Below are 26,526 nucleotides of genomic sequence, written 5' to 3'. Positions count from 1 at the left end.
CTGTAATAACCACATACACATTGTGGATTCGGCTTGATAGAATACATTCAGGACTCGACCCCTCAGCTGTTTCTAGCCAAGGCGGATCATGTTTCTGTTATATTCTATCCACCTGTATAATCTGTAACATTGCCTCACCACTATTATTAAAAAGGAAAAGAGGAGCGCCAGGCAGGAACAATAACAGTTGAGTTCACATTTGAGCGTTTAGATATTTTATTTCATATTCTGTGCAGAAACCAAATCTCTAATACCCGGGAATCCTTGTGCAAAACACGGATCAGGTTATCTTTCAAAATACTCTTCAATTACATTTTAAAAATGCTTGGTCAAAACCATTCACAACATAAGTCATGCAGTTCCAAATGCTACACAGTGGAGAAAGTACATTGTTAATATTTTAAGCCACTGTAACAAGAGCCTACAGAAGGAAATGATGTAGTAGGTTTTCTGTCTCTGTCGAGGTTTGGAAGCTCTTTCTCAACATTCTCTGACGACTGTACTTCACTCTTCCCGCAAAGTACAGTCGTGCAGATGCAGAGTGTTTAAGTATTTGTCGAGCGTGGACACGTAGTCCTCCGGGTGGCACTGCATGTGAGCCGCGTGCGTCGACTCCTTCCACTTCCTGTGCTCCACGGCCACGCCTCTTTTCTGCCAGCGGTCCACAATCTCCTCCAGGGCCGCCGAGTCGCACAGGAGGTCGTTCTCGCAGGAGAAGAAGAGGGCTGGAGTGGTGAGCGGGCTGTTGTTGAAAACGTGGATGCTGTTGTTGTACAAGTCTGTTGTGTGCTTCTTAAAGAGCCAGAAGTAAAGCAAGGCAGTGTGTTTGACCAAGAAATCCAGACGGGGGAACAAAGTCAAGCCGAGACCTGAGTAACAACAACAACAGAGTGTAAATTAATCCCAGGATTCAAATTTAGAAGCAGGTGTTTATGCTTTGATTATAATCATATACTGCAACCTGAAACTCTACAGTTCTGCTTTAAGGTATCGAGTCATTTCAGAGCCAGACGTCAGCTGGTCCGGAAAGTTTCCTGGACCGATGTCAAACAGGCATCAGGTCAGCTGGCTAAATTATTTGAAGGTCTGACCTGCATATGCAAAACAAAAGTAACCCGAGCCACAGCGGCTCTCGCCCACTCACCTGTTGCCATGTGCTCCACGCTGCCAGCCACCAGGCTGTCATACACGTGGCCCTTCATCCTCTGGGTCAGGCTTGCATATTTCTCTGGGCCATGAGCAATGTGGGTGAGCATCTGGGTGAAAGTGTACCCGCCTATGGAGAAGGCCTGGGCTAACACGGGCCTGTCCAAGAACGCAGGGTCTTCCAGAACCTTCAACACCTCTAACCCGTACTCCAGCCCCCACCTGGGCCACAGGAAGTGCATGACGCTGCTCTGCACCACCAGCACGTCCATGCCGCGCTCCAAGTAGAGATCCCTGTACTTGGCCAAGCCTCTCTGCCGGGCACCCAGCCAGGAGAAGAGCAGCAGGAGGGGCCGCGGCGAGCCAGGAGGGCTGGTGCAGGCAAAGTCTGGGAGGATGGGTGGACCTGAGATTAAGGGGGTGCAGGGGGGCAGGGGTGGGGCGCCTCTGGCAGGACAGTTTGTCTGTTCTCCAGCTGATGCACAATAATAAATTATGCTGGGGCTGATTTCCCTGCACGTCAGCCCGTCTGCACACAGGTCTGCATCAGCACTTAAGAGGCTGCGACAGGAAGAAAGAGCTGAATCAGAAGCAGGAAACGAGTCATTCAACACACTTTCATTAACATGAAGAAGACTTCGCTCACAGCTAACAAATAACACATTGTGATGTCCTAAACATTCATTCATTCTTTTAGTCAACGTCACATACGGTATAAGCGATATTAAAGCAACACTTTCATCTCGTCACCTCGTGAGCCGCAGATTCCCCATCACGTCAGCAGGAAACGTGCCGGTATTGATTCGCTGCCAACACCGGCGTCTCGCCGTGTGTCTGAGGCGGCCCCGACCGGCGATCCAGCGCGGAGGAATAGATGATGACGGGGCAAACCTGCCAAATAGTGGGCCGAGGTTCTGTGGCGAGCGCTACCGCAGTGCCCCGTGAACGCGCGTTACGGCTGCGCGACGGACGCGCTGCAAGCTTCCGTCCAGAAAAAGGAAGCGACAACAGCTGCTACTATCACTATCACTGTTAACTAAATTATACGCGAATATACTTGCTGATAGTGTTGTTAACGTTAAGAATAAATATAAAATTAATCAATTAAATAACATAAAGATAGTAAAGGTAGTACAAAAATAATTTAAACTACCTTACGGAAGAAAACGGGGGAAAAAAATACTAATACCAAAATGTAAATATATACCTATATATATTTGATTAATACTTCGGTGAACTGGCATTTTGTTTAAGCGAAATGACTTTACAGTAATGAAATAACTGCAAGATATTTCCGTACCACAAGATGTCGCCAGATGCCAACACTACTTCTGTCTCCTGACCTCCTCATACACAAATATGACTTCCACAAATGTACGCGCAGCAGCTAATGCTACCTGAGCTGGATCACTTTACACGAGCGTAAGACGGATTTTAAAAAGGAGATTTATTTTAAATTGTAGCTCCTGGTCAAACATGTCAACCAAGCTACAGGGAAATAAATCCATCTAGTTCGTTACATAGTATTTAACACACACATGCAGGACATGCGCCTCTTCACTCTGAAGGCTACAGTTCACTGACTAACAGTAGTTCCAAGCAGTTGATCACTTCACATGGACAGCAGTACATATACCTGCTTCTGTGCTTATGAACTTACTTGCGTTCAGTGTTCAATCCTGATGGGCTGCTTTCAAAACAGAACATTTCAGGAGCGTGAACAGCACCCAAAGTATCTTAATGCAACATTTTGTTGATTGTTTATCGTCAATGGAGATCGACATTCCTGACAATGCAATTGGAATCACGATGTCATAGGACGTCATCATCGTGGCATCACTGCCAGGCCGATATGTCATCATGATTCCAAGTGAAATCTGGTGGGAATGACATCAGTTACGTGGAAATAAGGAAAAGCTAAGAGTTGAGCCAGAAAGTGGCAGCCAGCTTTGTAATTCTGCTCATCTTCAGCGTGGAAGATGCCATGTGGTTGTCATGACAGTGTCGTGTGTGTGTGTATGTGATCAAATCTTTCCATTCATTGGCAGGCAGCAGAGGGAGTTTGAGGTCATCCTCTCTCACCTCTTCTTTTCTTTTGCTGGATCTAATTTCCACCGTCATTTGCAGCATCCACCCACCTACCTACGCACGGACGCACAAACACATTTTCATGTTGTTTTCTCTTGGGCTGCATTCACATTAGCAACATTCGCTCTTTTCACACACCCTGATGTGTTTCTTTTCAGGCTTCAGCTGGAAAACAGCAATGAGTAGCAATTATCTGTTTTATCATGTAGCATCAGAGGGTGCAGGTGCCTGTACTGCACTGCTTCAACCACTGAAGGATTTGTGGATGGCTGCAGTTTTGAAAATGCCTTTTGCTTGTGGTTTTTGACACTTTTGTGTGTGTGTATGTGTGTGTGCTCTCTGCATTTGTCCGTGTGTTTTTGGGGACAGGGAGCGATGCAGCCTTTGCCTGGCTCAGCACGATCACTTTCAGGCTCAGCCAGGCAGATAAATGTTTGAGTCCCACAATAACATAACCCTCGCCCCCTCGGCCGTGCCTTCAACAACAGCTTCCTCTCCCTCTCTCTCTCTCTCCATCCTTTATCCCAATACGTCATTTGCCTTAATCAAACCCCATCCCCCCTGCTGAGTTTCTATACATCGTGCTCTTCAAAAACCTCTCCCTCCCACTCAGAGGAAAATAAAGCCTCCATCACTCTTCTGACTCCCTCTGCAAAGCCCCTCTTACGCGCCCGTCTTCCCCTCTCGGAACCTCAGACCACCCTCCTATTGCAGCTCTCCCACCCCCGGCCTTTCCTTTTGGCATTGTTTCTCTGTGGCCCCTATTGTCCCAGCAAAGAGGGAAAGATGGGAGGGCGGGAAGAAAAGGGGGAGAGAGAGAGAGACCGGGAGATATATATATATACACATAGAGAGAGAGAGGAAGAGAGAGGGAGAATGTGCCCTCTCTGTTCTATGGGCACGAAGGTTCCACCTACATCAGGGTGTGGAAATTCCGTCGCAGTTTCCTGCTCGCACTTAAACTTTCCCTCTCACTCCTGACTAATTTCACACTCCCTCCTGGCATCATGTGCCCTCCCATCTCGTCACACTCAGGACACAGCAGAAACACACACACACACACACACTTGTAGCTTTTAAATGTTATATGTGTATGTGTCAATGTGCAGGTAATATGGATGCCACATGAGGTGAAATGAGCACAGTAAAATCATGTGATATTCACACGTCGGTTCCGTTTCACAGAAAACTGGTGGTTGATGAAAATAACCAGAACCAACAACAGGAGAAAATGTGCGGTTTTATGGTTACTTATGCTTGGAAAGCATAGAGAGAATCAAAATGAAGGAGCAAAACACAAGACTGGACGGCTGCTCATAACCTGCTGTTTCAACAAATAAATAAGTATAATAACTCAAGCTTATTTAGGTAGCAAAGAATTTGAGACTTAGCGATGGAAAGAAGAATCAAACCTAAACTTCAACGTGAAAGCAAGAAAAGGTTGAAGATAGAAGTGGTTTTCTCTCTTTGCGTCACTAATTTGGTGAAGCAGAAGCAATCATGCAGAGTAAAGAAGTACTGTATGTTCTCTCATTTTCTTCCACTCCTATTTTCTGTCACATTGTGCTCAACTCCATATCGTCCCCTGCAGTGATTTGTATTCATAAATTGCTCAGAGTCTCGACATCTAGCTGCTATGTGACACCTGTCGCCTGAGGGGGGGGAGGTGTGTGCGTGTGTGTGTGTGTGCTTTCTTGATCGCATCAATATTCCTTTTGTACGGAAAGCCAATGTCGAATCCTCTTTAGTTGTGCGGGGCTAATGTATTAAACATGCACTGATTGATTACAGATGGTGAACCTTCATCCCAGCAGATTCAAACACACGTCGCCGAGGTCCCATCAATATTTGAAGCCACTAACTGGAGCTATAAGGATAAAGTAGGTGCAAACTGAGCACTAACAGCCAGAAAACACTGAAAATGAAGTGAAACCCTGTAAAGTATTTTGAATTGAAGTCTGTCCACTAGTATGAGCTCTGCTTTCCATCTCTCCATATCCCTACTCAGCCATCTGAAATCTGCAGGGAAAGGTGTTTGAACACACACATACACAACCTCATTGATAAGTGTGATAAGTGAAATACAAAAGATAATGCAAGGAAAAGTTTGGAGGCGGAAAGTTCTGAGCGCTCCGGGGTCGTGACCTCACAGCAGACTATAAAATGACCCTGAAAAGGCTGGGGCACAGCCAATAAGCTATTGATGGACTCGATTGTTTTTCCACCGACAAAAGAAACTTTCTGTGACCTGCACAATCTGCCATTGTGTGTTACTTTCCAAACGCTGGAGCCGGTGGACTGTACCCGGAGAGGACATCAATACGACACACACACACAGTTGTGTGTTCTCTGGGGGGTATCTATCTGCATCACGTTATCCTTTAAGACGCCAGCCAGACCTGAGAAAGCACGAAAGGTTCCTTCTGCACACTGGACTCCGCCGCTTTCTGTCACGCCGATTAGGCAGGAATATGTGCAAAAGGGCAAGACAGCTCGGGCTCTGAGAGATCTGACATGTTTACTGTGCGTGTAACCAAAGGCCGACATAAACACATGAAGACTCCGCAGGAACTACGTAAAGGAAGAATCTTTAAGCAGGACGAGCCAGTTGATTGTTTACAAGCTGGAGACAAACTTCAAAACTGCCCTGCTGTCACTCACAAACATTCGTCCATCCAAACTGGCTAAAGACTCGGCTGATCGACTTCTGAAGCCTCAATTACCTCACCCGCCCAAAACATCTCCATCTCCAAAATGATGGCAAAAGCTCAGTTTGTGTGGCTTTCATGTCGTCAACAAGCCTCACAAACTCAATTTACAGAACAATCACAGGCCTGTACCAACTTTGTTATCTATAAGAAAATACGTATCCTTTGATCTAAACGAGATGATTACACGCTACAAGGCTCTTCTTGGAATTCCAGGGAGGAAACTATTATAATCTCAAGGGGGTAAAAAAGTGAAGATGGCGAGAATAGCAAAGGACGGACAAAGGTCAGAGACGTTATTAAAGAGATCTCCACGGGATCAAGCTGAGGAAATTACGCTTGGGACTTCTGCCATTGTTCCTATATTTGGAAGATTCCTGGGGAACGCACAGGTTAGAGACATCATGCTGTCACGCACACACGCACACACACACACACACACACACACACACAGTCAAGGGCGATAAGCGAATGAAGCCGTCTGATAACGGCGCCCTGTTCCCCGACTGTGTCAAAGTTGAGTCCCTTTTCGACCTCTAGCACACTTTGTAGGGATCTGGACGTGTTGCGTGTGTGTATGGTTGTTATTGGGTGTGGCAGGCTGCACATTAATCACACACATATGGTTTAAAGCTCTGCATCATATGAATATAATCCATGTTTCTGCAGCGTGGTGGGGAATTTATTGGCAAAGGCAAGAGCTTCACATCTGTATGGTGGTTAAATTGGGTCTAAATATAGATACAAACTGCACTCACGCCTGTTTATGAACACACACACGCGGGATGTAAAGGTGTTTGCATTCAAGCCTCTCTTAGTCCATACAACTCTGCAGCTGCGGGTAGGTCTCTCCCCTGATGAACAATTTGCCCAGCGAGGTGTGACCAAAGAGGCATTGTGATGGAGCCACACACACCGGACTACTGATGCAGTGAGAGATAGACACACACACAGCGAGAGAGCGAGAGCGCGAGGGAGAGAGAGAGAGAGAGAGAGCAGCAAGAATGAGATGGAAAGTGAGGGAGCAAGAGGGGCAGAGAGAGAGGAGAGTAGGAGGGAGGGAGGGAGACTGGAACTCTATTTCACACAGACGAACCGACACGGGCACAGAAAGCCGACCTCTCCTGCAGCACACACACACGCGCGCGAACACACACCGCTGGCTGTGGATTGTCCCTGTTTTTCCATACATCAGTTGGTAAGCAGCTTGCACGTTTTAATCTGCATGCATGTAGCTCTACAGCAGCTCTACATCTGTGTGTGTGTGTGTGTGTGTGTGTGTGTGTGTGTGTGTGTGTGTGTGTGTGTGTGTGTGTGTGTGTGTGTGTGTGTGTGTGTGTGTGTGTGTGTGTGTGTGTGAATCAGCAGCTCTGTATCTAGGAAAAGGGATGTGGTGAGTGAGTGCATGCTGTTACGGAGACTGTAGCTGCAGCTCTAGGTAAACACACATCACGTACACACACACACACATACAGTATGTACAAGATAATAATTAGAATTGGGATAGAGTAGATGACAGGGAGTCATTCAGGAGCAGATGTGCATGTTTGTCGTGTGTGCGTGTGTTGTCGGTTTGTCATCTGAGGACTGCTGATCTCTATCCTGCATACATTAATGTCAACTATCCATGCTTACCTGTGATGATACACATTGAGCCTTACGTGTCAGCATAGGTACAGTATGTACAGCAGAGACCTGTATTTTAGAATAGCAATATAGGCAATAAGCAAATGGTTTCACATGCATGGATGTGTGTGAGTGTGTGTGTGTGATACAGAAAAACCTCACATTTGCATGTGTGCAATACACTCCTAAACGAGGAGCAGCAGACTCCAAAAGGTGTTCAAATCCCGGGGATTAGCCAGACGTCTTTGGCTTCAGCTGTCACCATGGCAAAGGCAGCCAGTGGAACGCTTGTGTGTGTGCGCCTGTGTGTGTGTGTGTGCGTGCGTGCGTGTGTCCTTAATAATCGTCAGGTTCACTGCATTCATCCACTCTGAGGCTAACATAAGCATCAGCCTGACACAATTAATGTGATCCTGTAAGTGTGTAGGCTGTAGCTCAAAAGCAGCGCCGCATGTCAACAAGCATTTAGATACCCGAGATGAGAAAACGCCGCCGAGTCAACAGGTTTGGTCAAAATCTCCACTAGAAAATGTTGCATTATTGGTTGATTTGAGTATGGGCGGTGCAATTTAATCATAATTTGAGCTTGTAAACAAATAAAACATACAGCACACCCAGCGTGTAAGATAAGATCGGCTGAGAGCATAAACCAGAAAGAACAAACAGTTCAAACACACAGATACAATGAATATCTGATATTTGTTTTACGTTTGATGGTCAAATGTTCCCTAATTGAGAGCCCTGTACAGAGTAAGCCATTTGACCTTGGTGAGTTTTGCAGTATGGCACTCTGTTCTATCATGTAGTTGCACGCTTAATTGGCATAATTTTCCTGCAGCTTTCCTTTTGTAAACAATTGATTAGTTTCACATCAGAAAAATGTGCAAAGTCCCCAAAACGAAGCAAACTGTGTTGTTTCTTCAGAGCATCACAGCAGTGGCACCAGATCCATGGTTGATTTACACGCAGAACGTGTCCTGTAGGAGCTTGGCGTGTTGTTTGCACACGTGACCACAGGGTTGTTTGGTTATTTTTTGCTATTCCAGGACATGTGAGCAGCAAACCATCATTAAGGTCGATGCCGTTTGGGGGACTATTGACACGCAGCGGGCAGCGGGCGTTTCTATCTGTGGATCCGTTTCGCAGCGTTGCAGTGCATAGCTCAATTAGTGACGGGAAGTCACATGTTAGGAATTTCAGTTTAAAACGATGTCAGCTGCAAAATTCTACAATGAACGCACGGTGAACCAGGCTGGTGGAGCAGATTAGATCGGTGCAAGAGTTCACTGCAAACAAAACCTCCATTTGATCAAGTTGGCTGTATTATCCGCAAACTGTTTTCCTATTTCTGATCTCTTAAGAGTTTAATCAGAGCATTCTTAGTATTGGAACCAAGCGGCTTCAGGAAATGTGACTTTTGGCACAAATAATGTTGCTATTTTATAATAAAGCAATTTGATGGATTCATTTATTTTTCATTGCACATAGTCTGTTATAGTTAACTGCACACACGCCCACACGACGGGCAAAAACAACTGCTGGTCGCCATTTGCAGGGAGGTGAATCACTCCATTATGAGGAGGGTTTATTAAAGAAAAGTGATTGTGCCTTCAGTCAATCCATCTCCATTTGTGACTGGACTCAATGTAACGCACGTTTATTTCCATCACTCAGGAAGGACCAATGCTCCTAATGCACAAACCGCCTTCCTGTTTAACCTCCTCTCCTCCTCTCCCTTCCCTCAGTGTCCTCGTCTCCTCTCTTCCTCTCCTCTGTGGCCTTGCGTTCGCAGCGCCGTAATGACACAGAAGTCAGAAGTAATATCCGTGATGACAGTACTGATCTATTGAGAAATATAGCTCGGCGCCGCCTGGTTGCTGGATAGCCGAGGCCCAGATAGCAAGATACTGAGGGGAGAGAGTGAGTGGGGACGTGTGCAGTCACACACACACACACACAGACACACAGACAGAGGAATTGAAGGCAATGAGTCTGTTTGCAGAGTTAATAAAAGAGGCTCTGGCAACAAACTAAGATGAGCATTATTGAGGCTGCTGCTCTGTTTACTCTCCTGGACTACCAATGACACAACAGCACGTCAGTATGGTGTGTAGACCCCCCCCCCCCCCCCCTCTGTGTGTGTGTGTGTGTGTGTGTGTGTGTGTGTGTGTGTGTGTGTGTGTGTGTGTGTGTGTGTGTGTGTGTGTGTGTGTGTGTGTGTGTGTGTGTGTGTGTGTGTGTGTGTGTGTGTGTGTGTGTGTGTGTCTACCCCCTCTCTCTGTTGCCCTTGTCTCTCTGCTCTCTGCCCTTCTTTCGCTGCCTTTTCCGTCTCATTCTCCATCTCTGCTTCATTGAGCACGACGACTACTGTGCCAGGCCACGTCTTTGTCAGGAGCAGCGAGACAAAACGCCAGGCAAAATAAGAGAGAGGACGAAGGGAGAGGGGGGGACGGGGGGGACGGACTGAGACTCGTAAATTCCCCCTGCAGACACTTTGTTATTCCTTTTTCCCAACAGTTGCTTTCCACTTGCTCTGCTGCCTGTCAGACGAGACAATGGCCACGCTAACAATCTCCTTTTTGATGTGTGTGAGTGGTGACAAGGTTAAAGGGCCAATCTGGGGAGAGCTGCAGTGTCATTTTACCTCCCATTAGTTTGATTGAAATTAATTTTAAATGACGAAAGCTTTGGGCTGACGCAAAGCCGGATCGCCAAATATAGTTCACCTCAAATGACAGCCTGTATGCTTATTCTGGGGGCTTTAGAAAGGTGAGACGGACTGACTGAAGGACCAGCTTAGAGCCGTTCTTCCGTTTTTTGGAAGTGGCAGACCAAAGACTACCCACAACATCGATCTTAATGACAGAAAGCGAGCACGTCTGTCAACACATACAAGATGGGTGAGTCACACATCAAAACATGCCATCTGCTGCTGCAGTCGAGTCAAATCAAACAGTCGGAATGGAAAGTCTCCTGCCTGCCTCCGTGATTGGAAACTATAAATGAGTCGTCAAAGCATCAGAGGATGTGCTCAGTTTGATATGACTTTGCAGCTCTAGATAGGATAGTAAGATGTATGAAGATGCATTCAGTTCCTCTTTACCACACGGACGACTAACAAGTGGAAGTGTCATTGAGATAAAAGTGAAATTAGAGAACATTAGCCCAAATAAATTATAGCTACCCCCATCACCTCCCCGCCCTGTGTGATACTGTAAATAATTCATCCGTTTTGGGTCAAATCTACAAAAAGGCAATCAAGACAGAAGGGTAATCCGCCCCGCAAGCTTTACAGCTAATTGAATGTTTAATACAGAACAAACTCAATCCGATTCCTTCATCTTCACATAAGCTGCATTTACTCTGATAGAAATAGCTGGAAAAATGTCTTCAGGCCGACAAATTGCACGAGTGGGTGTGTGTGTGTACCTGACACGGACAAGCACACGTGGGCGGGTAAGTACACAAGTGTGAGTTGGAGCGAGCATCAACTGCCATCGCATGGTGGCGTGTGTGGGCTGCTCGGTGTAACAAGCACACGCATCTAAAAACAACACGTTCCCATGGGGGAACGCTGATTTCATGGTGTTCAAATGCTACAACACAGGCAGGAAGTGTGTGGGCGGCGAGCTCTGCGTTTGACCCCCCTACCCCCTCCCCCCGCACAATAGTGAGTCGTCGTATCTCAGTGCGAGTTTCCACCCTCGTTCCATCCTCCAGCCAGGAACAGAGAGGAAGATGTTCTCATCACACTTCTGATGAGTGAGAGTAAGAGGAAGAGGTTTGAATGTTAGTGGCTGACTGATCGCTGATTGCTGACTGTGTGTGTGTGTGTGTGTGTGTGTGTGTGTGTGTGTGTGTGTGTGTGTGTGTGTGTGTGTGTGTGTGTGTGTGTGTGTCGCATTTGTTAACCTTTGAATCATGTAGCTTCTGGTGTTGGAGCTCCAGCTGACTGCTTCATGACACATGTGAAAAAATTTGCAAACAAACCTTCATGGTTTTCAGGAAATTTCCATCCAAACAAGGTCACTGATCGTACGTATGGTAGTTCAGGCTTTTAAGTCCATGTCAGTCCATGTTGGTGACTCAGTTTGGACCTCGACTCTAAGTAGTGTCCCTAGTATAAATGTATTTAGTCCAAACTGCTTAGGTGACTGAGCACCTAAAGGTTTTAAGTTCACACACAAGTTGCACAGTTTAGATGAAAAGGAATGCATCTAAAAACACAAAAACTCCATGGACATTGACAGCAAAAGTAGGAAATACAACTTGGTTGGGTTTCCGTGAAACCATTGATGTTTTTTTTCTTCTTCCCCCTCGTCACAGGGTAACACACACACTCCCTCACAAAGCAATATCTCTCTTTCTCCGCGCCTTGGCGAACAAATAAATCTGGGGATTGGAAGCTAGTGCGGCCAAAGGGGGCGAGTCGGGGGAGTGGGGGGGAGGTGGAGGGTTGGGGGGGTGGAGTTAAGTACAGCTAAAGCATACAGGTTGTTGTTCTGGCAGAGGAAATTCCTTTGGTGCTCCAGTCTTTTCACTGAGGCAACAGACCAGTGACTTTGAACCACTCGGTGCTCCCCAAAAGAGGTCCCTAATTCTCCCCCCACCACACACACACACATTATTTCCTGACCATTATTCACTGAAAAGACCTCATATAGGCCAGGAGTTCTCTCTCTAATTGGTCACTTGGTTTCCATTGTAGGCTGCGCCCCAGTACGCATGTGAAGGAACAACGCAACGTAAATACTGACCGCCACATCTGACAGGTCGCCACTAATTGCCGGGTGTCCGTAATGCGTATGTTCTTGTTGTGATTTGCGGTGAGGCAACTCTACAGTATTTTCGGCCTGCTAACATCAGCAGCCCCCTTGCAAATGGCCGGTGTACTTCATCTCATCCTGCCTTTACTGAACTGAGCTAGAAAAGGAGGTCACACTGAGAAATAGCACAGAAAACTCCATTAAATGTCAGCTGTAACATCTCCTCTCCCTTTTTCAAGCTCCATCTTAGCTGAGCAAAAGTGGTCTCTACTCTAAGTGTGTCAGACCGTGTCCTGTTTGTTCTTGTGTTTTAGGTCATTCTGCCAGACCTACCAGACCTGCCTCAGGGCCTGAGAGGATGAAGAACATGTGACGGATCGGCGCACCACTGTCGACAGCATGCTTTTCCTCCACGCTTTCTGCTTCTGGTACGTCTTGTTCTCGGCTCTGGCTGATGAAGACGCGTTCTGGGGGACGACGCTGTCGAGGGGGCAGCGCGGAGGAAACCCACCTGTGACCAAACCCAGTTCTTCTTGGTGGCCAAAGATGCCTTCCTTTCCTTCATTCAGCTTTTCTCCCTGGCGTGAGATAGACGAGGTCGCCGTGTTGACCACGACTGCCAGAGGGCTGATGGAACGGATCGATCCCTTGCAAGAACATTCTGGTTCAGGGGACGAGGGTGTTTTTGAAGCCTCTCAACCACCCACCACTTCGACTCGAGGGTTCCTGACCAGCGTGACGGAGATAAGAGCTGAATCACTTCCCACAGGGACATCAGATTCTCCACACGGCAGCGTAGTGCCTAGCCACAATGACGGCCTTGTTTCAGACTCCTACTCGCTGAGGAGCTCTTCCATCACAAGCACTCTGTTCACCAACAGTCCCGCCAGCACTAACGCTCCAGAACAAAATGCAACACATACTCACCCGACACAGAGCACACCAGGGCCCAGTATGGGTGCCACCACACTACACCCCACAAAGGAACACACTGATAAAGAGGAGATTGAAGATTTTGCAAAAGAGCTGTCAACAGCCTCTTCGACGATAGCGCCAGAAACTACAGTTCCCACCGCCTTGATATGGGCACCGGCTCAAACCACAACCACAAATCCGGGGACAGTGCAGACCACACAGACCAGACACCTTCTAGTAAGCGATAATCCCACCAAGTCCTCAGAAATCATGTTTGTGACGACACCAGAAGAGTCGACCGTAAGCATTAGACTAAATGTAGGAGAGGCCACCACGATGGAGGCTCAGCCCACTCAAGCAGACCTGGACTACTCCGAGGCCAAATCGGGGCCTGTGGAGGAACACGCGGGGATAATCACCACGGCTCTGAGGATCGATCACAAACAAGTGACGGCATCCATAACAAGCACCACACAGAGCCAAAAGGTTAACTTCCCAATAACAAGAGGTAAGCAAAGTTATACAAATCAATAGTGGGTGTATGGACTCAATAGATGTGATCAATCATGTGCAGGCAGGTCTTCCGTGTTCAATAGATGGGCGTCAAAGAGGGCTCAGACAGTTCAGTGTGATCAATGACTTAGAGGTGGTAAATAGTGAAAGGTGCCACATTTGCATAAAACCAAAAACCCAATATGTGTAAAGTACCAGTCTGGAATCCACAACAACATCGTTCCACTGATGAGCTACATGTTGGAATTTACATATTTATCCGCCTCCTTTAAGGTGGTGCCTTAAAGGGATAGTCCAGCCGGTCAACAGGTCAGCCTACGATCATATGGAGTAATAGAAGCAAAATATGTTCCATAAACACAGCAAAACCAAAACATCCACAACAGAATGAAACATCTAGTGCATCTGTGAAGCTTGACTCCACGGTTTGGAATGTCTTTGTTTACGTTATCCCTCTTTGACACGTCTGAAAAGAGAATGTTGTCAAGATTTTTTAATTCAACTGGGGATTTTTGAGATATTAGGTGATCACTTAACATGTCTGCAGTCTGTAGAATGGAGCACAGAACATGTCAGAGAGCGCCTAGTAGCTACTTTACATTCAATTTTGTACAGTACAGCACACTGGTTGAAGTGTGTTGTCATAGCGATCTCTGTAAGGTTGTTTGCGCGCTGCGTTATCTCTAGTAGCCAGTTACTCACACCACCGTGTGCCCAAAATGAAACCTCAACCATCCCTTTAATAGACTAAAATGCGTTTCCAAAGCCAAGATTCTGCATTGTGATTGAACAAGCAATTACCTCGGTGAAATGAAGGGAAGAGCAGTCCAATTGAATGCTACTTTGTGGAAGCTGTTATCTCCACAGTGCGTGAAAACATGATGATGATGATGATGAGGTGGAGGAGGAAAAGCATGTTGTGGTAGCGAGTAGGTTTCTGGAGTCTTTCATTTGACATTGAGGAAGTGCCCTCTTCATCCTGGCCCATCCCCCCCCCCCGACACCCCAGCCGTCTGGTGTCTATATGTCTAATGAGTCTACAGATGAAGACGCTCCTCCGTGTACATCCATCATATGAAGGTCAAAGGTGGGGCTGCGACATGATGAGGCGCTTATTCTCAGCCAGGAAGCTTTGTTGACCATTTGATACGACATATACGCACGACTGTCTGCAAAAAAGTAGGCGTGGTGACTGCAGCATTCTTTTTCACAAAGAGCCAATCAAAACGTATCAGATTACATAGGACATCATCGCACTCTGTTCTTGTTTCAGTGTCTTTGTTTGGGTCAAATCATGTGTCCAAATTATATGTTATGCTACCAGTTACTGGAACCGGGGGTGTGTTTAGTCTGAGGCGCTCAGTGTTGTGTCTGCGTCCGTTTCCTGCTTGGTTATGCACCGTGCAGCGACATACAGAATGGGGGGTTTGGCTTCAGCTGGCGAGGTGCGATTGTGTCCCTGCATCAGTATTCCAAGCGCACACTCAGCGAAACCGCCGCCTCTCCTGTGGGACCATCCGCTCACCGGTCGCCGCTCATGGATGCTGAACGTGCTTCTCGCCCTTTATGCGACTCCGTCACTCCCTCCCGATGTACCCCTCCTCCTTTTCCAATATCTTTTGCCTCTGTGCAAACACAGATCCCCGTCGTTTTTCCCCCACAGACAGACAAGGTAGCCGAGGCTGCTTTGATGACTGACAGGGTTGAGAGAAGCGTTTGGTTATCCACTAAAATATAAGAGATTATAGTGCTTCTATTCCCACTGCTCCTCTATAGGTCGTCTGTTTGTCTGCTTGAATATTGAGACGGCTAAATGATTAAACGCCACAAAAGGACCCAGGAGAGGAAAATGAAAGCAGGACACGGCTGCATTATCATGCATTATCCCCACGCGGACGTCTGTATCTTATTGTAACGCTGCACAAGGTGAATGATGATGCCTTTCAGTAACAGAGGTGTAGGGGCATCTTAACGGCACAAACACGGGAGGTTTTCCAATTGATTCATAGTGTTTGCAGTGTCGTGGTGCCCTTGAGGAGGCTGTGAGTAGAAGGGGAAAAAAAGACAGCGATGCTCTTCACGTCCTCTACGAAGGGACATCCAATCACAAGGGCAATTATGAGAAGACGGCGCAGAGGAGGAGGAGGAGAAGGGTGGAAGCTATCAGGGTTATGCTTGATAAGGAGATAGAAAAAAATGACTTTCTCCTCATGCATCATGGATACCATACACCATCTTCCCCCTTCCTCTCTTTAACCACGACAGTACATTTATGGAACATGCACAGGAATAACATTTACCAACAGAGACCACTGAATACTCTCCTTAGAATGACTCCTTTTACAAGTTGGAGGGTTGCTTAACAAACCTGTTGGATTAAGCTTGTTTGTCTTTAAGCTCTCAGGCTGAATCAACCAGTGGAAATGAAAAAGACCCAACAACCTCTGTGTAAAGCTCCCATCAAGCTTTACTGCCCCAACTTCAATTTAGGCTTTCCAGGCAATAATCCTTATTGACTTAAACACACATAATGGGAATCCAGGCAGGGTTACTACTCTTTTTTTCTTACAATGAATACTTTTAAATCAAGACTTGGAAATACATTCCACATGGACTAATGTCACCGCGTAGGAAAATCCAATGAATCCCTTGGCAACTATTGTGAAAAACAACCAAATTAGCAGAGAATGATGTAATTGAGTGCAAGTAGCGAAAGTTTTCAAGATGAGGCAGCTCAGGCGTAAATTGTCATGCTTCTGACTGCAAACATGTGACTCTCCAGCTCACTCTCAGCCATGATGAAGCCATGAATCCATCCTTTTACAGATGCGTTCAGGGTCAGGCCTGGGCCGCTGATCCTAACACAGCCATGTCGTTGATATTAAGAAAGCGTTGTGTAACATGCAAAAGACTCTGGTTAACAATTCCTGCAGCACGCGCGCACGCGCGCACACACACACACACACACACACACACACCTTAAACAGTGTCAAACTCCAGCATTATGTAAGCACTAATAAATCAGATAGCAAAACGATAAAGCAATTAACAGAATTAATGTTGAGCTGTTCCATAAGCACTGCTGGGCACAGCTTTATCGAGTGGCCATAAAATGAAGATAGTCCACTTAATTTAAGCCTCCTGCTCTCCTCCTTTTCTGCCTTATTTTGCTCGGTCAGCAGATGCTCTTTATATGGCTGATCAGTAATTTTGCTTGTGATCTGCTAATGTTGCACAGAGGAGGCTTGACTGAATAAATTCACATGCATGCATGCTCACACACACACACACACACACACACACACACACACACACACACGCACACGCACACGCACTGATCTTAGGACCACCTGTACAAACTAATGTAATCCAGTGTGCCACCCTTGCTATAAATCCTGCTTTTGTAATAGTCAAAATGTTATTGTCTTATTTTAGTAGTTGGCAGCAGGAATCTGACAGCAGAACAAGACATACATGACTGATTAGCTACGCATAAAGGGGGGGCATGTTCTGAACTGAGCCCATTAATATTTGAGGCCCCCATGATGTCTTCCTTGAGTGTAATCCTTTGGTTTTTCACATAAACAGGATGTTGTTATCCATTGCCACCCACAGGTTAGGTCTCGTAACTACATGCAAACAATCAAACGTGTTGTTGCAGACACCTGATTGTGTGTAATGCTACATATCATTTAATTTGGAGAGAATCTGCCAAGTGAAGTTTGCAGGTAACAGCTGCTGGAGCGTGAGCCAAAAGAATCCCTTTAACCCCATCATGTGTACATGTGGGAATGCATTTGCAGCTTTCTTCCATTGATTGAGCTACTATATAAGGCCATCTTCAGCCTGTAGGTACATTTTCTCCCATATCACAATGAGTAATGTGTGTTTGTATCACTGCCTGCATGTGTAGTTTTTAATCAGACCTCCTCCTCCATTGCTCATTACTCTCCCTCTCTTTGGGCTGAGACAGACACCCAGCTGTGTGGAGGTCAACAGTGCAGTAAAGTGATGAGGGGGGGTTTGCTTTGTAGACTTTTGAAGCTTCCATATTAAAATGAGCTTGACCTACATTTCTAACTCTGTCGCCGAGACTCCCTTATTCCTAGAGCCCTATGACAAGTTGTGTTTCATTACTAAGGCAGGAAAGAGCCAGAATGTTTCATCGTTGACACTGTAAACTGTAAAATGGGACCATAAAAGAGCAATAACTGTGATAGTGGAGTAAAGACACTGTATGATCGGAGACAAAACGCTGGCTCTTCTTTGAAACAAACAGCACCATCATGCAAATTCTCTGCAAACGTCTCATCATCATACAACAACGCACAAGCTGCATTGTACTGAGCAGAATTCACAACATGCTATCACCGAAGACAGAATCAATGTAAACAACACACATGCCTCACGAGAAAACACTTAATAGTTTGATATGTTCCTAATAGCGCCCCAAAAAGTACAGAATATATTCGTGTTGAAAGAGGTTTGAGAATTAATTATTGCTTAAAACATTTTGTCCCACATTTTGGACTGCAACAACCTTGCAAATGTCACATATAGTCTTTACAGATACTAAAACCAGCAGCATTTAGGCAGTAAAACAACTTCGGAGCATCTTTAATGGCAGTGAATTCAATAGTTAAGCAAAGTAGAGTTAGCGTAGCTTACCTGAGTCCATATGTCTGATTCACGGACCCGTCTGACGCTTTTAGATGGAGCTTCTCCGTCTCTGAGCAAATGAATGCGTTAACGTTGCGTGGAAAATTGTGGGAATAACCCGCCTAGACGTCTTCGAGCCGTCTCTGTCTGCTAAAAATGTCTAGTAATGTCTGTAAATGTCTCTAACTCACTTTGACGTTGTTTTGTCTTCCTCGTCCAAACTCGGAAATTCAACAGGTGCGTTTGTTTATAAGATAATTAGGGGGGAGGGGGCGTTCAGGGGAGGGGGGGAGTCAACTGAGGTCAATATAAATATAAATGTAATAACATTTTAATATCTTTAATAAAAAACGACGGAAAACGAGAAGAACAACAAAAAAGCAATATGACAATATTTATAAATTCACATTAATGCAAAGATTACATATTTTTGTTTCAAAACTGTGATCTTCACTGGCGTGGGCTTTCTTTTGAGTTCCTTGATTATATGCAGAATGACTTGAGACTTGCTGTTTCCCCAGACTACTGTGTAACAGGAAAACAGAACCAGGGCAGACACACACACAGCACACGCACACACGCACACGCACACACGCATACACACACACACACACACACACACACACACACACACACACACACACACACACACACAGAGGGACGTCACTGTAATGAGACTACAGGGAGCCAGACGGATAAATGGCTTCTAGTTGGTACAGGATATGCTGATCCATGTGACAGATCTGGGTTAAGAAACATCCCACTTTCAGCCTCAGGATTTGTTGTTTTCTCAGACTGATCCGAGTTGTAGACGTGTGCTCAGACTCTGTATCCCTGATATCTTTGAGTTGGCTCTGAGGTTAAATTTTGTAACTGTCCCCCCTCCCCCAGAGATGCCTGGCAAAGAGGATAAGGAGGATGGGCTAATGACAGATGTGGTTCCTGTAATGGTCGACACGACGACGATGGCAGACGTTTCCACCACTACGTCCCACTTACAGAGTCCAGGTGAGCAGATGTGAAAACACACAGCGGTCCAGCGCCATGGCATACATCAAACGCACTGGCGTGTGTTTGCACTGCAACACTGATTAAAATAATAGGAGCGTTTAAAGGACTGCATGGCCTCTGTTTATAAGCCCGCCTGTAGCTGTTTGGGTACCTGTAAATCTGTCAGACGGCGAGAGAGAAACTATTTCCCAGCATCCTTTGCCTGCAGCCATTAATTGCCTCCAAAGGGAGAAGGGAGAACAGTTGATTCAACGGGAGCTTTTGGGGAACTACTGAGGACAAAAGATAGGGAACACACATACACACACAGTAATATTGATAAAGTGCAGGCCAATGACAGCACAGATCATAAAAATGAAGAGCAACTGCATGGTCCACCGGCAATAAATAAGCATTACACTTTAGAATCATTTTATGGCTGTGTGATTTATTACCTAAATGAAGAATACAGACATTCAGTGCTTCAGGTAGATGATGTAGAAGTCTGTCAGAGAGGATTTGTATCAGTTTAAAATACAATCTGGCATTAAGACATTTACAAAAACCTTGAGAAAATATCAATCCGTCATGAATGAAATAGATTTCTGGTAAAATGTGATGATTGAAAGATGAATTTCCAGCCCACAGTCTGCCATCCGCAGGAGTAAGATGTAACCTACATTACCAAGCCCAGAATAGCAAATGTTGTCAAGTGATCTTCAAAAATAGACATGTCAAATTATACCGCTGTGCACGCCATAGTTTTGGTGTGTCACGAGAAAATGAATAAGTGTTAGTCGTCTGCCGTAGCCTGTAGCAAATGTCCACCGCTGGATGTGCTGTAAGTGCAACACATTAAGAATCAATGAAATGATCGTACATCTCCTGGTGTGAGCAAAATTGAAAACGAGGCAACCAAATGAAAACGACATGAAACCATCAGCTCTAAAAGCGGAAACGACACTTAAAGATGTCCGAGTGTTGGGTTTTGGTTGATGTACGCGTGTAATTTGACATGGAAAGAGTTGCCCGCCTTCATCGCCTCAGGTATTTCACAAAATGAGGCTTTGTAGGTGAGACATTTGCCAGATTTACTAGCGTTGGCTAATACAAATGTAGAAATCAATATAGTTCCACAGTGCTGCTAATGTTTCCAGTGAGACATCAATACGGTTTCAAGTAATGATGTGTGAAGCAGATCGAATAATGGGACTACGCTCATTTTACGCAGATTAAACTTAATTTTTCAATTGTAAATCACATGCGTTTTCCCCAGGCACAGTGAAAGAATGGTTGAAGGAATTGTACATTTTACATCCCAATATTAGAACTCCAACTTGTAGCTTTCTGATAATGGGACATGATAGAAGTTTTGACTCACTAGAACAACCTCCCAGAGTGCCGCCTAGCATAGGGAGGACTCTGGCTCCCACAGGAATGTGTCAGGTGATCGGGCGGCATGCAGCGGAGCGGAACACTCTGATCCTTGCTTGTAGCGTGTCCAGCACATACCAAACCCTGAAGTCAGGTTGCCTCGGCCCGCTCAGGGTCTCGCCGGTGACCTCTTATGTACGCCGAGCAGGGCAATGAAACGCAGCACGGGTCATGTTTTCCACTCTGGCCTGAGCCTGGAAAGCTGAGACACCGCCACTGTAACATAACAACATGCAACATACAACACACACACACACACACACACACACACACACACACCCTCTCCCCCCTATCTGCGGCCTCCACATTAGAAAATGCCCACACAGCTGTCTGTTTGCTTTACGCTCCACCCAGGTTTCCCACAGAGTTATTGCCCAATATGATAAGATGACATCATGAAAGGAGCCATAGTGGTTCATTACAAAATGCTACAGTTCAGTTTTTTAACGTGAGAAGGCCTAACAACTAGCAGCAGTATTATTAGAATAAGATGCGAATGCTTCCCTCCATGTCTCTTTCCCTCCCTGGGCCCATCATTGTCTGGCTCATTCAGCAAAGCCCAGTACACAGTTTTAAAAATAGATATGGCACAGATTCCTCCGTTTCCTCACTTTTCCCTCATTTGGAACATGTCTTGGTTACATTTTTTGCTCTTAACTAGTTTTTTCCCCTCCTCTCTGCTTTCATTTTTGCTTGGATCCCTGCAGAAAGCCGATCACGTTCTGACTGACATTCATGCGTCTAATTCAGCTCCCTGCTATGTATGCTATTAAACTTAACAAAACGCAGAGGGAATGTAATTACAAGGGAGCATGAGGGAGCCATCCCGACAGCATTTCATTTCCAGCCATTAAAAATCAGAAGGGCTTCATTAAAAAACACTGTAAAAACCTCTCTTATAAACTCATCGCGCTGTATCTCATCCACTTTGGAGACGAGATGGAGCTGGAGATGTCATCTTAAATGAAATCGCTACAAAGAAACGCACCGCGCCAACAGCGGTTTCATATTTCCCAGAGTTTGACATTTTCCTCACCGCTGGAACTATGATTCAACTCTTGAGTCCGGTGACGAATTATACTCTTTATAAGTAAGGAGCGTGTCAGGAACAAGGAGGCGTCTGTGAAAAACAGCGTGGTGTGTTCAGTGCAGTACAGTGTGTGACAATTACACAGATACACACCCAACGTACGAGCCTGTAGAGAGACGACAACACAGGGAAAAGAGCTTCTGGGCCTAAATGTTGTGAGCGTAATGGAATGAAATGGCCGTAAACAAATGGAAAAGGGAAAAGGCAGCGTTAGCACAGCGTGTTCAACATGGGAAGAGATGTCATGGAAATGGCGGGCGGAGGACTGAGTGACCCCAAAATACTGGAGTCTCCCACAGCGAGCTGTCCCAGTTTAGAAATATCAAACCCACCTATGGGAGTTTCCTTCTTCTTCTTCTTCTCTCTTTTGAAGGCGGGCGTTTAAAGGAAATCATCAACAAAGGGAGTGAGTTAGGGGAGCAGAGCACAGGGAGGAATGGGAAACACCTATAAAAATGCATTAAAGGACACATGAGAGGGTGACATGAAACAACAGGGCTGGACCGCAGGCGTTCCTCTGTTACTTTACACAGGAAGAGAATAAGACATCTTTAACGTACACGCAAAAGATTTACGTCTCATTATAGCATCACCACCCTACATAATGGCTTCCCCAGGCCATGAGAGGCGTGTGTGTGTGTGTGTGTGTGTGTGTGTGCTGTTTTTACAGTCTTAAACTAGAGTCTCTGCAAAGCTGGAGGCACATTTTCACACCAAACGTCCACTTAAAATGTTAGTATTTCTAAACATCAGCGTTCTTACTGTGTCGGCTCCAACGTATGCTACCAAATGTGATTCACCGCGCTATCAGGTGACTGTGTTCATTTGTCCTTGTCTGTGCCGTCCATTACAGACTCGGGCTCTTTATGGCGGAGTGATTGCCTCCAATAGGCCCGCAGCTAAATGACTGATGAGCCTCTGTGTGTGTGCTGAGGGTGTGTGTGTAAAACAAAGAAATTACAAACTGCATCTCTGCTATCGCATGTGGATATCTGAGCTTTTTGAATCTGCCTGTATCAGACTAAAGGTCCGACTGTGTGTTCTCTTGTCGGAAAGATAGCAGGCACGCACACACAGATACGCGTGGTTGCTGTTATGTATTACGGAAAAGAACAACACTCTGCCATGGAACGCCATCCCATGTGGAGCCTCAGAGGATGAGGATGTTTGTGTTTTGGCCCAGCTGTGAGGCATTAGGCCCCGCCGTGCCACGTTAGAGTCATACCAGCCCCCCTCCTCCCCTGTAAGGGAGCGGGCCTAAAGACGTGCGGAGGATGAGCTTTGCAGGCAATTCAGGCCAACACGTACTTATTGAGGTGGTTTGCTGTTGGGTTTGGAGGGGCAAAACGCTCTGAATCGGCCATTTCCCTCCGCACTGCTAGAAGATGTCCAACACAATCAGAATTAGCCGCACTAGCATGGAAACTCCAGATGGCTTACGTAATCCAAGAAAAACTAGGTTTGCGGTTGTGAGTGGGCTGATCTCACCCACACACACACACACACACACACACACACACACAGACACACACACACACACACATCCTGGCTACTCTTCCCCCTTCTTACGAGCTTTTTTGGCTTTTGTGTGGGCTTAGCACATTTGAAACAGTCCACTCTCAACATCCTGGTCCTCAGCCAATTAGTTTTCTGACTCTGATAGATGTAAACACGAGCAGATTCAAAGCTTCATATATGTTACTTCTTATTTATGATGTTATTCTTGTTCTGTAGCTTTTATTAAATAATTCCTCATGTAGAACACAAATCCGATGTTGTCAAAATTGAACTTTGCGTGTTTTGTTTCCAGGCATACCTCCAGAATCTACAGTCACTCCTTTGTACCCTGATGAGTGGCCGGTCAGTGACATCACCTTCCTCCCAGACTGCAACAGAGAACGCTCGGGGATCTGCAACCTTTCTGACACCTGGGACGCCCCGACCGCCTCCAACCTCAAGCCCACGCCAAACGTTACTGCCAGCAACCAGTCGAGCAGCCCCTTCCTGATCCCGGCTCCGCCCATGCTGGTGCCTTTGTACACTGACTGGAACAGTGCCATGGCGGCCTGGGGTCTGGCCTGGGAAGTGCACGTGTACGGCGCCGGTTGCGTCTTCGCCATGCTGACATTGGCCTCGGCGCTCAATTTGCTCTGCTTGCCTCTTCGTTGCCCGTCCGGATGCGGGTACTTTGCCCTGGTCAGTCTGTTCCTGCTTGCTGCCGGAAGCACGAGATCTTTCCTGCTCCTGTACGACGCCTACGGGCACCAGGACCGCCTGCCCTCCACAGAGGCGTCGCTGATGCTCTATGAAGCTCCATTTCCCTGCCTGACCGCAGCGTTCGGCCTGGTGTTCCTTCTCCTGTCCATGCGCTCCAGAATGCAGCTCTCCTACTCGGCCTTCCAGCGGCCTTGTTTCCTGGCGTGCCTGGTCCTCCTGCACTTTGCCGCCGCTTTCGGCCCGGCAATGTTGTATAAGTTCTACCAGCAAAGGCCTCACCTCTGCCTCTTTCTGTCCCTCGTCTCCCGTGGGGCTTTTGTAGTACTGGCAACATTTTTGTCTGTTGCCTATTTTGTATTCTACATCTACGTGCGGGCGGACTCCAAGCACATCTACCACCTCAATAACACATCACCGACGCCCGCCGAGCGCTACAACCGCTGCCCCTTCGCTGAGAGCCGGGACTGGAACCGTGCAGCAGTGACCGTTTGTCTTTCTGCGTTGTTCTCTTTGGCGTGTGCTGGATTGCAGCTATACGCGATGCTCAACGCGATGGGGCTCGCTGGAGGAGAGGAAGTCTTTCACCCGTGGCCCTGGTGGGCTTTTCAGTTTAGCTGCAGGTTGTGTGAGCTTGGGGTTTGCCTCACTTTAGCCTTGGTGGTCGCGCAGCCCGTCTACTGTTCTGACCACCTCCCAGCGGCTGGAAGCTGCTGGACTGAACTGTTGGCAGCTAAGTCTCCCATCATGCCCGGGAGCTACCAGTGGACCCTGAGCCAGCAGGAGAAGCTGGCCATTGTCGACACTGTTGGCCTTGGAGAGACGGAGAACCTTCCCCTCTACACGCTGATGGACGAAAGGCTCGGCAGTCTGAACGGCCTGGACCTGCTTTACCACAGCAACCGGGCCTTGGCCTACCGAGACCTGGACCTGGGCTTGAACTGTTCCAAAAAGCCTGAGGCTGAAGGAGGTGGAGGGATATCAGGCGGGTCCTCTTTCACTAGTGATTCCACCACAGACTTGCGGCCACCTTCGCCAATTAACCTGCGCCGCAGCATAGATGAGGCCTTGTTCAGTGAGGCCCTCTTCCCAATGAGTCTCTTCAGTCCCTCCAGGCCCCTCCGCTGCAGCGACTTATCCATAAATAACCACTGTACCTATGCTAATGGAGGCCTCTGTGATCCTCTCTCACTCGACCCTGGTCTGTACCGGACATCTTCCTGCTTGGAGATGGCCCCTCAAACGCAGCCCTCTTGCGCTCCAAATTGCGGCAACCCCATAATCGGTGCTCCACCCTCTCCCTCTCTGTCCTCCTCTAGCTCTACATCCCCTGAACATTGGAGGGGCAGTTCCTCCTCCTGTTCCCTGTATCGGGCTTCTCTCGGGGGGTCCTCGCTGGTTCTCTGCCCAAGTCCAGAAAGACATACTCAGCCACCTCCACAAGAGGGCGACTCGGGTCCTGTGGCGTCCTCTGGCCAACAAGGCTCAGCTGACCTTCAGAGGCACTATCACACACTGGGCTCGGCCTCACAGGAGAGCCTGGAGCTCGATGTGTCATCTGAGGCAGATCGATCTGTACAGGAGGAGTTCATCAGTGTTTGCAGACAAATCGATGCTATGAGCGTTTGCAGTGAGACTATTGATTTATAAAAGGACACTCTGGTCAAAGAAGGGCTAGACTTAGGACTCATTGAAAATTGGTGTCTTTTATGTGACATTTCTAGTGCATGGTTACACCGAGAAAGACCGATACTGCCAAAATAATTGCTGTTTTGCAGGTTTGATGAGCTTTCTGAAGGTGGTGATTCGTGAATGTCTATGATGGTATAAGTGCCAAGAATGTCAAAAGCCAAAAGGTCATTTGTAAGAGACTTTTTCATGTTTGATAGAGGCTGGTAAAGTTTAATACTGGGTTTTCCAGTCACATTTTACTGAAATGAGACTTAACAGGAATTTGTACAAATGTTTTGCAATTGCATTCCAATAGATAGTACTGTGACTGAAATAAGCACTTATTAAATAGGACTACTGAAGACACTTGCTCAAATCCTGTAGAATGCTTTTATTGTCATTAACTCTCATGTTTGAGTCAAAGGGTTAAAGTTTAAAGTATAAGGTCTCATCTACTATTGTACCCGCAGCAATGGTGCAGCAGTGCCCTCTACTGGTAGAATGTATACTAAGATACCTTATTACATTCCTGACTCTCCAATGCTTCTCTATGTCAGCTGATCCAGACAGCATCTGCGACCAGATCTCTAATTTATTTAAAGGTTACACACTACTTTGCTGAAAAAATGCTGTTTAATAAAGTTTGTTTAATATGACCTATGGCTTCTTTTGCTCTAATCTGCTTCCAAGGAGAACACCAGTAAAT

General features: G+C 46.6%; 2 protein-coding genes across 2 annotated transcripts; one reads left to right on the top strand and one right to left on the bottom strand.

Moving 5' to 3' along the window:
- Positions 1-207: 207 nt before the first annotated feature.
- Positions 208-2,092, bottom strand: LOC143007557 (transmembrane protein 53-like). Its single transcript, XM_076158955.1, has 3 exons — positions 1,897-2,092; positions 1,145-1,707; positions 208-869 (listed from the first exon to the last, which is right to left on the bottom strand). The coding sequence occupies exons 1-3, from the start codon at positions 1,917-1,919 to the stop codon at positions 505-507; spliced, it is 951 nt and encodes a 316-aa protein (XP_076015070.1). The 5' UTR covers positions 1,920-2,092; the 3' UTR covers positions 208-504.
- Positions 2,093-12,888: 10,796 nt separating this feature from the next.
- prrt4b (proline rich transmembrane protein 4b) lies at positions 12,889-26,515 on the top strand. Its single transcript, XM_076158895.1, has 3 exons — positions 12,889-13,757; positions 19,313-19,429; positions 23,746-26,515. Exons 1-3 carry the CDS (start codon positions 12,965-12,967, stop codon positions 25,797-25,799), a joined length of 2,964 nt encoding a protein of 987 aa, XP_076015010.1. The 5' UTR covers positions 12,889-12,964; the 3' UTR covers positions 25,800-26,515.
- Positions 26,516-26,526: the final 11 nt, after the last annotated feature.

Source organism: Genypterus blacodes, unplaced genomic scaffold, assembly GCF_046128005.1.
Source record: "Genypterus blacodes isolate CSIRO-AG114 ecotype Tasmania unplaced genomic scaffold, CSIRO-AGI_Gbla_v1 ptg000090l_1, whole genome shotgun sequence".
Classification (NCBI taxonomy): domain Eukaryota; kingdom Metazoa; phylum Chordata; class Actinopteri; order Ophidiiformes; family Ophidiidae; genus Genypterus; species Genypterus blacodes.
This window is presented reverse-complemented; position numbering and strand designations above follow the sequence as displayed.

Bases quoted from the DNA above. Each gene is read 5' to 3' on its own strand.
- LOC143007557 (XM_076158955.1), bottom strand. From the start codon at position 1,919: ATGGGGAATCTGCGGCTCACGAG. The intron at 1,708-1,896 runs GTGACGAGATGA...TTCCTGTCGCAG, and splicing joins GGGAATCTGCGGCTCACGAG to CCTCTTAAGTGCTGATGCAG. The intron at 870-1,144 runs GTGAGTGGGCGA...GTTGTTACTCAG, and splicing joins CGTGGAGCACATGGCAACAG to GTCTCGGCTTGACTTTGTTC.
- prrt4b (XM_076158895.1), top strand. From the start codon at position 12,965: ATGGAACGGATCGATCCCTTGCAAGAACATTCTGGTTCAGGGGACGAG. The intron at 13,758-19,312 runs GTAAGCAAAGTT...CCCCTCCCCCAG, and splicing joins TAACTTCCCAATAACAAGAG to AGATGCCTGGCAAAGAGGAT. The intron at 19,430-23,745 runs GTGAGCAGATGT...TTTTGTTTCCAG, and splicing joins GTCCCACTTACAGAGTCCAG to GCATACCTCCAGAATCTACA.